General features: G+C 37.6%; 2 protein-coding genes across 3 annotated transcripts; both read left to right on the top strand.

Annotated features, from left to right (window-relative positions):
- Positions 1-575: 575 nt before the first annotated feature.
- ftsj3 (FtsJ RNA 2'-O-methyltransferase 3) lies at positions 576-8,264 on the top strand. The gene is made up of 21 exons (XM_008408023.3): positions 576-762; positions 892-997; positions 1,370-1,416; positions 1,502-1,581; positions 1,696-1,795; positions 1,877-2,071; positions 2,347-2,462; positions 2,629-2,733; positions 3,511-3,611; positions 3,937-4,023; positions 4,109-4,294; positions 4,391-4,526; positions 4,658-4,845; positions 5,529-5,643; positions 5,792-5,873; positions 6,380-6,536; positions 6,680-6,774; positions 6,945-7,047; positions 7,238-7,421; positions 7,537-7,631; positions 7,737-8,264. Exons 1-21 carry the CDS (start codon positions 696-698, stop codon positions 7,969-7,971), a joined length of 2,580 nt encoding a protein of 859 aa, XP_008406245.2. The 5' UTR covers positions 576-695; the 3' UTR covers positions 7,972-8,264.
- A 1,031-nt stretch (positions 8,265-9,295) lies between these two features.
- LOC145551455 (chloride channel CLIC-like protein 1) lies at positions 9,296-13,784 on the top strand. Of its 2 annotated transcripts, XM_081606356.1 has the most exons (9): positions 9,296-9,475; positions 9,717-9,804; positions 9,880-9,933; positions 10,750-10,899; positions 10,986-11,085; positions 11,465-11,562; positions 11,716-11,862; positions 11,952-12,323; positions 12,684-13,784. In XM_081606356.1, the coding sequence occupies exons 2-9, from the start codon at positions 9,727-9,729 to the stop codon at positions 12,789-12,791; spliced, it is 1,107 nt and encodes a 368-aa protein (XP_081462482.1). In that variant the 5' UTR covers positions 9,296-9,475; positions 9,717-9,726; the 3' UTR covers positions 12,792-13,784. The 2 variants fall into 2 exon arrangements, with proteins under 2 accessions (XP_081462482.1, XP_081462481.1); XM_081606355.1 differs by having other exon boundaries at positions 9,296-9,804.
- Positions 13,785-13,901: the final 117 nt, after the last annotated feature.

Here is a 13,901-nt window from a genome sequence, read left to right as displayed (position 1 = left end):
TCTTCACGTAGTTCTACGTGTATGACATAATAGTGAAAAAATAGCGTCACGTCCGTCAGAATGGCATGGAAAGCGTGTGGAAGAAAGTCACTGGACATCTGAAATGATTGAAAAGGCTCCTTTGGACAAGTTAGAGAGATTTCCTACTGACGATTAGACAGACTTTTCCCACTCAGAGAAAACCACAGCACATGTATTGGGAGTGCCGCCTGCGAGTGAAAGGGAGGAGGCGATGGCTGACAGCTGTACCCGAAACACGTAGTTAGTAAGTCACGTCAAAAAAGCGCAATGCGACTTGGATGTAAAGCACAGAAACTTACTGTAAAAGTATGATGTAGTTGAGTAAAAGTCGAAAGTATGCGCGATTAAATCTACAAGTAAAGTACAGATACATGAAAAATGTACTAACTAAGTACTTCTACTACGTTTCATCCCACCACTGAATGTACTCAACAATTTTGGCATAGATACAGAAACGTTAAGCGCTTTTTATAGACTATGGGTTGCATTATACTCAGCTGACAGCAGGTGGTGCCATCTTCTCTGAACAACATGGAAACACCAGAATCAGAAGAAGAAGAGACAGCGTGACGCCAAACATCTGCGCAGAGACACTCACACGTGTTGTTTTTCTGAGTTTGGGACAGTTGTGACTTTTCAGCACCGTAGTCCAGAATTAACAAACCAGGATAAAGATGGGGAAGAAGCTAAAAGTAGGAAAGACGAGGAAAGATAAATTCTACCATCTGGCGAAAGAAACAGGTACCGTAATGTTACTAGAAAACTCCAGAGGCAGAGGCTCATTGGTCGGTGTTAGCATTAGCTCTTGGTTAAGCTTTAGATTTTAGAAGATTTTATTGTTACATAAGGTTTGTTTTTTGTTGTCTTCAGGTTATCGGTCTCGGTCTTCCTTCAAACTCATCCAGTTGAACCGTAAGTTCCAGTTTCTGCAGAAAGCGAGGGCTCTGGTGGATTTGTGCGCTGCTCCTGGAGGATGGTGAGCAGCCTGACTACTTTTATCGCTTAACATTACAATATCTTCACAGTGCGCAACATGACTGAGCCGTCTGAATAAAGGAAAGATGGTGATCTGCATTTAACTAACCAGAACGATCCCTGGCATCGCAAAGATTTTGTGATTTTAGAGAGCAAAGTACAAACTTTAGGCATTTGAGTAGAATTTCTCTAGAGTTGTGTCAAAACAAATAATTGTAAAAATCATCACAGGACCTTTCAATGATATTAAGATCATGTATGTAAAATGTAAGCTTGAAATGAAGACTGTTGGACTTTTGTACAGAAACTTTTCAAATAATGCCATACATTAGCATTTGATAAAAATAATTATAATTGGAAATGTCCTTTCCAGGTTGCAGGTAGCATCAAAGTTTATGCCTGTTTCAAGTCTCATCATTGGTGAGTATAGTGTTAAAACACAGGTATCGAATTAAATCATCTGTGTGCTTGGTATGACAACTAAAATTGTCTGTGTTCCTGTCAGGTGTCGATTTGGTCCCCATTAAGCCCATTCCCAACGTGGTGACGCTGCAAGAAGACATCACGACTGAGAAGTGCAGACAGGTGTGAATGCCGCTCAATTCTTTTTCTACCAAACAAGGAGTTCACTTTAAAACTGTCCTACAGTGTTAGAGAGTGGAGTTTGTTTGTCTGAGATGTTTTCTGTTTCCCAATCAGGCTCTCCGTAAGGAGCTTCAAACTTGGAAAGCAGATGTGGTGTTAAACGACGGAGCCCCAAATGTGGGAACCAACTGGCAGCATGATGCCTTTTCCCAGGGTAAGATGAACAAAAACATTGATTAAATTGTTCATTTCTGCTTTTGAACTAGATTTAAAAATCTCTCCTTTTCCTCCTCAGCTCACCTGACCCTGATGGCTCTGAAGCTGGCCTGCGAGTTTCTGACCAAAGGTGGTACTTTCATCACAAAGGTTTTCCGCTCCAAAGACTATCAGCCGCTGCTGTGGATCTTCCAGCAGTTCTTCAAGAAGGTGCAGGCCACTAAGCCTCAAGCATCCAGAAACGAGTCGGCAGAAATCTTTGTCGTCTGTCAAGGTAGGCGACAGCTAGAGATGTGACTGAAATGTGTGTTTTGATTTTAATATATTTAGTCATTTGATAGGTTAGGACGTACCGTAACAACCTTTTCAGGCATTCTGATGTACTCAAAGTAGTTTATAAAGAGAGGAAAAAAAAACTGCTAATGGTTATAAGAAACATCTCAGAGGTTTGTTCAGATAAGAAGGGAAACATTAATTAATTTTGGGATAATTGTGTGTGTGTAAAAGCATTTCTGCATATCTAAAACAAGCTCATGTTGTATTCAATAGGTTACGTCGCCCCAGACAAAATCGACAGTAAATTCTTTGACCCCAAGCACGCCTTTAAAGAGGTGGAGGTGCAGGCCAAAACTGTGAAGGAGCTCGTCGCTGTCAAGAAGCCAAAGGCAAGCACAATTCACCTCTTTATATGAGCTTCATGTGTCTAAATATGTAGATGGGACAATAAAAATGTATCCTGTTCTTGATGACATGTTGCATTAGAAATGTACTGGGAAGCAACGATCCCAGATATTTGACCTGCCATTGACCAAGCAGCTGTGTGCGTTGTAGGCGGAGGGATACACCGATGGTGATTTGACGCTGTACCACAGTTTTACAGTGACGGCTTTTCTAAAGGCCGAAAACCCCGTCGACTTTCTGGCAAAAGCCAGCGAGGTAAGATTGTTGCTATTAACTTCAACCTTTAAACAAACCTGTTCCTTTTTTAATTCTTCTGTAGTAGATTCATTTTAAGCAAACATAGTTGAAATGTACTCATTGTTTGGCATGTTGCTTTTAAAAAAAAAAAAAAAAAAATGAAATATCAAACTATTTTAAAAAGTTTGGAAAATGATCAGTTACTATTTATTTCCCTTTCTGGTTAAAGGTGGAAGCATGTTATGTTTCCAGACATTTTAACTTTTCTAGTTTGCAAAACAATAGATACATAAAATTTAAGTTAGTTGATATTTAAAAATAATAAATTCTTATCTTTGATTTGCAACTTTATAGTCTAAAGTTAACATTATTCAGGTGTTCAAAAGACACTAAAAAGATAATAGCACACCTGTCAGTGCCTTTTGATTACATGTCAGGGTTTTAAACAGCTGTTTAAAAGTTTTTAAACCCAGGGTTTTTTTCAATATGTAGATTTTTACTAACATATTGAAAATCTTTATTTGATGTCAAATCATCCTGTCCAGATGTAACAAACCTTAAGTGTTTTAAATTATGAAGCCAAGCTGCTCTATGTGACTAAATCAAAAGCCAAGCTCATTGCTTTTGTTATTATACTTGTGGGAACATATTTGTAATAAATCCATTTTGCAGTTAATTGTTCAGGCAGCTCTAATGTCCAGAATCTTAAGAGTTATCAGGAAAAACTAGAAAGGTCTTATTAATGTCTGCTATAGCACGAAATAGCTATTTTAACTCTTTCTTCCGTTCTTTCAGATCAAATTTGACAATCCACTCTTGGAATCTCACTCGGCCACCAACAATGAAATAAAGGAGTGCTGTCAGGACATCAAAGTCCTGGGGCGCAAAGAACTCCGGTGGGTCATTTTAGTTTGTCTTTTTTGAGTGATTTTGATTCAACTATTGAAGTTAAAAAGTTTTAGTTCTTTCCATATATATATAAAATAAACTTTCTAATTTACCAAAGTAAAACACCTAAGTGTCTAAAATAACTCAGACCAAGACACAGCCAAGTTTATTCACATTAGCTAGTTACACATGCATACTTCTTCTATTAAAATACATAATGAAACATTGCAGCTTAATTTTGCTCTGCTTTCGCATTGAAACCTTTGATTTCAAGATGTGTCGTTACTGTACGTTTACATAGGTGTTGCTTTTTCCTCCTCTGCTTTCATAAAGTTTGTTGCTGAGTTGGAGAGCGAAACTTAGAAGATATTTAGCAAAGAAACTGAAGGAAGAGGCCAAGCAACTTGACCAGGAGATCAGGTAAACACATTTCCTCTGTTAAAACCACAAAATGAAGTTTCAGTGAAACGTCACAGGGGATTTATAAACTCTGCCTTGTTTGTAGTTTAAGCTCAGATGAGGAGGGCATCAACTCAGAAGACGAATCTGATGTAAAGAAGAAGAAGAAGGAAAAAGTGGATGAGAACAAGGAAAAAGAGGATAATGAGGAAAAAGATGATGATGAGGAGGAAGATGAAATGGAGAGAAAACTGGCTGACCTAAAAGCTCAGGAAGTGGCTGAGCTCAAACGGTTAGTTTTTGCGTTTCAGGTGCAGCTTAACCTCAGTTTATTTTTGCTTTATTGTTATGATGTGAGCATATATCTTGAGCTTTGGTGCTTCATCAGGAAGAAGAGGAAGCTGCTGAAGGAGAAGAGGAAGCAGAGGGAGAGAGTGGAGCTGAAGATGGACCTGCCGGGTGTCTCCATCGCCAGCACCACCGACTCATCCTTGTTTTCCTTATCCTCTCTCAAGAAGCAGCAGGTTATGATCAAGCATAATTAAGAACACTAATGAGCCTCTATCATTGTCAGCTCTTGTTCTCTTTTCCACATTGAAGCATGGTCATGTTCTTTATAGATGAATTAAAGCCTTCTTTGTTATTCTTCCTTCAGGTGCTGACTGATATCTCCAAAGGGGACATGGAGGCGGCGGGTGATCTGGGAGACGGAGACGATGACATCCACCTTTCAGATCAGGACGAAGATGTGGATGAGATTTCCCTGGCATCTGATTTAGACGAAGAGGATTTAGAAGAAGTGGAACAGAAACAAAAAGAGCTGGAAAAGAAAGCTCCAAAGAAGTAAGTGATGGTTTTATCTTAGAAGAAGATCTTACAGTGATCCCTCGGCTTTAGGGGAGACGCAACCAGAAACGAAGAAATCTCATATTTTCAGCTTCGATTTAGATTAATAAACAAAAGTTACTTATCCTGCAAGAAAATCACTGAATGCAACAAAGTCTAATAAATTATTAGCCTAAAATTATAAAGGAAATTGATGTTTAAGCTCCTCACTCTTTGATTTCTAGAAAACCTCCCATCTTGTTGTGTAAATCTGTTTTGTCTTAACATTTGTTTTTTATGTTTTAACAGCCTTCGATAGAAATACCTCAAAGAAAAATCTGATAACGGTTGTTTAAAACAGAAAAGCTAAAATTATTCCTGATGCTGCTGAGACAAATGTTTAATAAAATGTTTTATTATTTAGATTAATGCATATTAATAAGCAAAACTATTAATGCATATATGTTACAGTTTTCAAGTTTTTTAGTGTGAAACACAAGTACTTAAAACTACAATAAGCCCACAATGCTTTCTTTTGGAATGCATATTTAATTAGTGAACATGTGAAAGTAAATATTGATGATATCTTCACGATATGTTGTACGGCCCTAATTTCTTTTTCTGCCAAGTCTGAGACATGGTTTTAAAACCTAGTTCAGTTTTGACAGAAAATCATCACTGTTCGTATTTATATTACTCAGAGTGAAGTTTGTGGAGGAAGCTGAGGAGGAAGAGGAGCAGGACGGTGGCTTGCTGGTGGAACTGGAAGAAAAGAATGAGAAGCTGGAGCGAGAAACAAACATGTGGTTCAGCAAGGTTAGTCCATGCATGCATTTTTTTCCTAATTCAGCTTCTGCAAGTTTAAGTGCTCCTTCTGTATTTCTCTTCACATCACATTCCTTTGATTGGATGTTTAAATCTATTTCAAACTCGGTTAGCATCTCTGTTTTCGTTCCTTCTTCAGGGCATCTTTTCAGAAATTGACCTGGAAGGTGATGCAGAGAATGAACTCAAACAGTCAGAGTGGCTCCAAAGCAAACGGTCAGGTAAACGACCGTCTCTTATCCTTCTTATCTCAGAAAAATGAAAAATGTTTGCAGATTTCTTTTGTTTTTGCTTTTTGGTCACATTTCACTATGAAGGCAGCTTGAGTTATTTCAGTCTTCAAACTGCCATTACATTTATTTGCTTTACTAACTTTAGCACCAGTATTAACTTTTCAACTCATCTTGACTGCATTGTTTAATCACCAATATTATATCTGTAAACTAGTCATTCGTGTTCAAAAACCTTTTGAAGTGGTGGAATTGATACAATTTTACTAGTAGTGGGTCAAAATTTCCCCAGTGATGTAAAAGACTCATTACTAGTAATGGCTAAAAACAGCTATCATATCTATTTTTTCACACAGGGTCACATTAGTCTGAATTACAGCAGTTTGTGTTTACTATTAAAGTGAAACTGCTGTGACGATATATGCAGAAAGAAAATGTAACGGGTTACTATTTTACAGCTCTGTAAATCTGTTAAATCACTTTTTTTTGTTTTGTAGGGAAGGGGAGAAAGAGGAAAGCTGAAAAAGAGAGTGAAGATGAAGTAGAAGACAAGGAAGAAAAAGAGGAAGTTGTTCCTACAGAGGTGGAAACTCCAGAACCTTCACAGGAAGCAGCAGAGGAAAGCGACTCGGGCGACAGCAGCGATGATGAAAAGTAAAACTTGATTTTCTCTGACTGTGTTGTATTTCCTCCAAAATGTACAGAGTTAATGGAAGGAAATTTTAAGTTGAAATAGTTGAGCACTGCTGCCGCAGCCACAGTGCACTGATAAGCAAGTCTCACTTGTTTTGTTTCAGTGAGATTACAAAAATGAAGCAAGCCAGGGGATCCGGAGGGACATCAGGAGGAGCTGAAGATGACAAGTTCCAGGTCGTTCCTGTTGAAAGCATCAGTGAGTATAAAAGCCTCCAGGAGAACAGAGAAACGTAAGCTTTGTGGGGGAAAGAGCAACACTTTATCTGGCCGGGACACAAGAAGTCAAATGCTGAAACCTTAGGTTTCTCCTACTGAAGAATTTGTTTAATCGAACTTTGCATTAAAGCTATTTCCTTCTATTTTCAGGTAAAAAAGCCCGTGTCCTGGACGCAGAGAGTCTGGCCCTCGGCTGTGAGATCGCTACATCCAAGAAGAGAGCCAGAGATCTGGTAGACCACTCCTTCCACAGGTAAATGTCTGCTTTTGGAAGTCATACTTCATAAATGTGCTCACTTCTTCCAGCAAATAACACACAAAACTATTATTATTCTTGTTACCGTTTCTTGATACATTAGGCACGATATGAACCACACTGTTGGGTGGGATGAATTTGCATATTTTGAGTCCGTACAGAGGGGCTGATTGTTTCTGCTTTGCAGGTTTGCCAACTCTGACGAGCCGTGGGAAGTACCGGAGTGGTTCCTGGATGATGAACGCAAACACAGGAAACGACCAATGCCTGTTACCAAGGAGATGGTGGAGGAATACAAACAGAAATGGAAAGAGATCAATGCCCGGCCAATCAAACGGGTGGCTGAAGCGAAGGCCAGGAAGAAGAGAAGGGTAAGAGAAAAACGCTGTGAAACTAGTTCAGATTGAAGATATACAGAAGGATTGACATCATTGTAATTTAGAGAATGGACAGAGATTAAGTCCAGTTTCTGTTGGATTCCTCTAGATGCTGAAAAAGATGGAGCAAGCCAAGAAGAAGGCCGAGGCTGTCGTCAACACTGCCGACATTTCTGAAAGAGAGAAGATGGCTCAGCTGAAGAGGTTTGTTTTGACAACTGTGAGGCTGGAGCTGCAGTTGTTTACTGGTTGATGCTAACTTAAAAATATATACATGCTAATCAAGTTTCTTTTTCCTCATTCTGTCAGTATCTACAAAAAAGCAGGCGTGAAAAAGGAAAAAAGAGAAGTAACGTACTTGGTGGCCAAAAAAGGAGTCGGTAAGAAGGTGAGTCGGCCTCGTGGAGTGAAGGGACTCTTCAAAGTGGTGGACGGACGCATGAAGAAGGACATGCGGGGGGTGCAGAGAAAAGAACAGCGAGCAAAAGGGGGAAAAGGAAAAGGACGACAGCCTAAGGGTGGTAAAGGGAAGAGAGGAAAATAAATCTGAACTTTCTCCTTCTCTTTTACACATACGCATCAAGCTTCTTTGTGACGAACACATGAACTGGAGTTTATTTTTAAATACTGTTTTCAGGTAAATATGACTGAAAGAGTATTTATGCCTTGGGGACTTTGGACCTGTTCTGGTGGTGTTTATGCTGATGTTACTTGTACATCTTTTTTAAAGATGCTGTTTCCTCCCAGCAGATGAACTGCAGTTCATCCTAACTACAGTACACGTATTCATGATGTTTTGTAAATATTTACAATTTGACAATAAATGTTTTGCTCAGACTAGTTGGTACGCACTTGTTTTTATTTTCACGTTTTGTTTCATATTTGGTTTAGACAGATCTGTAAGTCTGAGGAATAAAAAGGTTTGGAAAAGTATGACGTTTGCATTGCTGTGAAAACAACAATCACTAACAGAATTCTTCAATTTTTACTTTTTTGTCACATAATGTTTCAAATCATTGAACAAACTTTAATGCAAGGTAGATAATCAGATTAAATACAAAATACAGTTTTCAAATTATCATTAAACTATTTTTTGTAATAAAAGATGCAGGTAGTCACCACAGGTGGTGATTACTTACACTTATGTTCGATGATATATGATGATAAATATTTATATTCAGCCTCTTGACCGTAATCTCTTTCAAGTGGGTAACAGTCGACATGTTTATCTGCGCATGTACGTGGGTTATTACGGTAGGCGCCAAAAACATTTCAATGCGTTTTCTTGTTCTCCGACCAGAAATAAGTACTCATTTTATTACATAGTAAGCAAATTATTATTAATGAGTTATACTATTACTAATCACATGATTTGCTGTGACTACAGGTACTACTGTTCTTAATTTAAACTGAAATAATTTTTTTTCTTTTTTTTTTTTTTAATGAGTCCTAAATTTTATTTACTTACTTAGAGGATGATGCTAAACTTTCTTCATATGATTCGACTTATACAACCTATGGATCTTGTCTAAATATTTGCATAATTTTATGATCTAATTTATTTAAGCTAATTCTGCTCATATATTACCTATATGACATTAGCACCACAGGCACAAAGTTGTTTACAACAAACCTGAACAGGAGACACAATGATGTCTTTAAGTTTTTGTACTTTCTATGTGAAACTAGCGCAAAGCTCACTTTTCAGTTAACTGGAGAAAATGAAATGCATCTGCTTAATTTTATTTTATTTTATTGTATTACTTTGGAAAAAATAACTAAAATGTACTGTAAACAAATATTGGCCTTTTTTTTAATCTTATCACTTATTTTGAGCACTTTATATCTTAAAGGGTAATACAAACCAGTGAAGTATTTGGGAGTCTTTATCGTAAATTATATTGAGCGAGAGCATTTAAAAGAAGGCGGAGCGCATAGGACTCTATATCGGACAGCTCCTCCTCATAAACTTCTGCAGCCCATTTACGTAGCACACCGGGCATGTCGACAGCAATACATTAGTCGCCATTAAATCTCGATATTTCACTGTGAGTTTTTACGGTTCGTCTCTCCTCACAATATTCCCTGCACACCGCTCTGTTTTCTTTTTTCGATAAATAAGTTCGTCGAGCGTGCTTTCACTTTCGGTTGATACTTAGGTTTGGGTTAGAGGTGCTGTGAAGTCCGCGACATGTCATCCGTTTTATTTTAGTTTGGCTGAAAGTCTTGTATTGTGAAAACTGGAATTTTGCATTATCAGCCAGCTTTTATTGCTGCTATTTTCCCCAGGCGTGTACAGATGGACGACGAGTGGCTAGACCCTTATGACATGCTCAACTATGATGCAGTTACCAAAACAATGCGAAAGACGATAAAGGTTCGTTTATTTCTATTTTTATGAAGAAATTTTAATTTAAAAATGAGTCCTAGTGTTAATTTTCTCTGTATTTAGACTGAGCCACACTGGAGATCCACAAGTCAACGTGTGGAGGATCTGCAGAGGCAGGTTAGTGTATACACACACACACACACACACACACACACACACACACACACACACACACACACACACACACACACACACACACACACACACGTCATCAACATTAAAATGTTTGACATCAGAAATGTTTGACGGCTGCATGGTGTGGCAGGTGGTGTAACTTTCCTTGCATCATAAAAGTTCCAGGTTATAATTTTGGCTTGAGGTCTTACTGCGTGGATAATTCAAATGTTTTTGCAGTAGTTGCCTTTATTCTTCAATCAAATGTGGGACAGCATACTCAGGATCTATATCTGTCTGGTGCACTTGCTCTAACTCTGCGCCACTTGGTGAACCTAGCACATGGAATTAGCACATTTATTTGAGAAGAATAGTGAATAAACATTATTACGAGAAAGGAAAACAGGTGAGGAATAACTTGAAGAAGGTGTGTCCCACATTTTGACTCACATGGAGCACTGCTCAGTCCATCATCTGGAAGCAGGGGAGCAGGGATGCTTTTCCTTAGAAGGGACAATGAAGCTAATAAGAGTTGAAGATGAGATGGGTAAAGCAAAAATAAATGCGCAATCCTGCTTTCACATTTGTGTTTTGCATAAAAAGAAGTGGAAACTAAGTGAATTTAAGGACTACTAAAAGAACTACTGCTACATTGTTTAAAATGTATTTGAAGCGTTTAGTTTACTAAGTATATAGTTTTTAAAAACACCCCTTTGAAATCCAAATTTAACTAAAGTTGTTGTCCTCTGTCTTGTTCATATCTTAAAGAATAAATGTTCCCCATATCGTTTACCTGCTATTGCCACCCTCTTTTTCCAGATCGGGATGCTTGTTTTGATTCTGTTAGCCATCATCTGCAACCAGAAGAAGTTTTCTGGTCCTCTAATCTTCTGGCCCTTGAAATTCATCAGGGTGCTGATTTTTTACTTCCTTGTCAGTATTCTTTGGAGTTGGTTCTGTCTGTACCAGGTAAACCAGAGCACCTTTGTTTCTCTAGCTTTGTGTTTAGCTGTCATCCAGGATTTTACAGTCAAATGCTTTCAATGTTTGCTCAGGTTGCCTTCAATGAGCATCAAAACATCATCAGAGAAACTGTAAACCTCAATAAAGAATGTAAAGGAATAGAAGAAATGCATTGGACCGATGGTTTGAAAGGTAGGAAAACAATGCAATGCAAACTAATTAAGTTATACTGATTTGTTATCTTCACTTGTTGGAAAGATTATTGAGTGATGTAGAGTTTCTATATCTTTGAATCCGTCCTCTCTGTGATTCACCCTGTAAACGGTAAACCAGGTGGTTCACAGCTGAAATACAGCTGAAATACAGCAAACCCTGAAAATGCTTTTTGTATTAACGTAAATGTTGTATCTTCCAAATCTTTGGTGGAAGGAGATTTTGTGACATAAGTCAGGTTTGAAAGGAAACCCCGTTTTCGATTACCTAGTATTTAATGTTGTATATGATGTGATTTAAAGTTGTCTAAGCTCGTTTTTGGTCAGGCTAATTAAACTATTTTCATGCTAATCTGCAGAGTGGTTCAGAACCAGCAGGCCTGTTCATGACGACCCCTGTAAAGATTACTATGCTTTTTTTAGAATCAATCCCCTCCTTCTTGTACGTCCAATCAAGGTGGGTCACCTGGTGTATGTGTTTGTGTGTCCTGTACAAAAACAGTAAAAAACAGCAGCTGTGACTTTGTCCTGCTAGTTCCCAATTTTGGAATAGTTCGGTCTCTAATTGGATAGTTATATTTATTTGTTCTTAACATTATTTTCTGTTTAGGTAGTATCATTTACATTCAGGATTTTAATGAAAGACCCACTAAGACACTTCGGGGAGGGGATGAGTGAGCTTCATCGAGCAATCCTAAACCATCTGCCAGTTACCCTTCAGTTTCCAGTCTTCATGATCATCATGCTCGTCATTTCGGTAATGAGAAGCCAAGGTTTTATGAACACAAATACACAACGCTGGATATATGATCACTTTACAGATATTTGTGCTTTATTGATACACAGTGGTTCATGAAAGAAAGCGTAGAGCCTGGCTTGCAACACTACACCAAGACACCAGTGAATAAGCTGAAAGATCTCCCCTCAGGAGTCAAGGATGGTGATCGGACGTCTGCGTCTGACCAGGGTTGTGACCAAGCTGCTGATAAAAGTCTTGTCGATAACGTGGGAAGTAGCATCACTGCAGAGACATTGGGCTTTGTTGAACCTAAACTTAGGAAAACTGAGAACAAAGAAACTGTTGAGGCGATGGAGAATCCCTCTGTTAGTTCAAGGCTCACAAGCCAGCAGAAGACACATGAGAAGTCTGCTGCTGACACTGATGAACCAGCCAGCTTGTGCCCAGTCAACGTGAATCCTTCACAGGCTCATGTGGAGGTGGGTTCTTTCAAAAATGTATAAAACCATATCAAATGGCATGTTTTAAAACTGTGTCAATTGTTTGAATACTACATAGATAATGAATGCCGACCATATTTATATAATGCATCATATTAATTGAACATAAATATTCGGCACTAATTATATTTATTTATATATTCACGTTGTCTAAAAGAAGAAAACAAGCTTAATAATAAGGATGTGTTTATTTATGTTTCAAACTTGTTCAAACTTGACGAGCCAATTGCAATAAATGATCTTGCTTTCTTTTATAAATTTAACATAAGGTGCTTTTTGTTTTTTTATTATAAATTTGGAGTTGTTTTATTGTAATCAATTGTAAACCCATTTCTGCAGGAAGAAGAAGACTTCATGGAAGACGACGCGTCCTCCATGCCTCTAAGGGCGTCTTTTAAGCTGCTACCGACTTCTGTTGAGGAGACAAGTCCAAAGTTAATGGATTAGACTTCAAAGCAAAGGTTGTTGTTCAGAAATTATCTGCATTTAACGACTTGACTCAAATTTGGATTGTAGAATCGTCTTGCGAACAGTAAATTGTCTCCTCTGTGATAAGCTGAATGTAGGCGCAACAAGACACTTTGCTCTTTTATCAGGAATGTTTTATTTTTCTTTAGATACAAAGGGAAACGTTCCCTGATGCACAAGACTTAATATTACCTCTGTGATTAATACTAGTTGTATTACATTTACAAGAAAAAGCTGTTGAAGAAACACGTGAGCAATAAGCAAAGTATGTTTAAATAAGACAAAATAAATTAATCTTTTATTATTTTTATTTTTAAGAGAAAATAATGTATTTTTTTGTTACAAACACTTGGTAGCCATTTATTCTAAGTGCACAGTTCATACATTCAGAAACACCTAGATGGTAGACAATTAGCACTATATGGAGAGTTAGAAAGTTATAAATGCTACTTTATGAAGATTAAAAAAAACAAACTTTTTGCTGAGTATTCAAAGAAATGTTAATCAGTGACTCAACTCCATTTTATGTTTTAGTGTTGTTTGCTGGTTCACTGTAATTTTGTTTTCCGTAAGAAGTAGATATTTTTACAATCAGATGGAAATATTTTTCTCAATGTGAAAAATAACTTTGAATGTGTATTTTTGTCTGTATTAAAACAACCAGAATGAATGTGTCTATGTTACCTAGAAGTTTGTTTTGCTGTTTATCATCAGGTAAATTTCAATAATTGGTGAGGCTTTGCATCTATGGTTGACAGATGTTTTATTACAGTGTATACAGAGCAATTTTGTCTTCTGCTGAAATGGGAAATTCTGCATTATTGTTATTTTAGCCCATGTAATACTAACGTGCAATTTTGAGGGTTTAGTTAATTAACTGGAGTTGTTGTGGTAGTAAAGCTTATTTTATGCTTTACCTCAGAAAAGTGTTGCCATGTATAGCAATTGTGTAAAATAAAGCACTAAATTTAATAGTTTGGTTCAAGCTTCTCATTCTTTATTGGAATATATCCTTTTTGAGTGTCACTCTACATCAAACACAATGAGCTCAGCACTTGAGCACTAGGAGCAATTTTATGTAAACCCTGG

This window comes from Poecilia reticulata, chromosome 4 (assembly GCF_904066995.2).
Source record: "Poecilia reticulata chromosome 4, P_reticulata-male-v2, whole genome shotgun sequence".
NCBI classification, from domain to species: Eukaryota; Metazoa; Chordata; class Actinopteri; order Cyprinodontiformes; family Poeciliidae; genus Poecilia; species Poecilia reticulata.
Note: the sequence above shows the minus strand (reverse complement) of the source record. Positions and strands in the feature narration are given on the sequence as shown.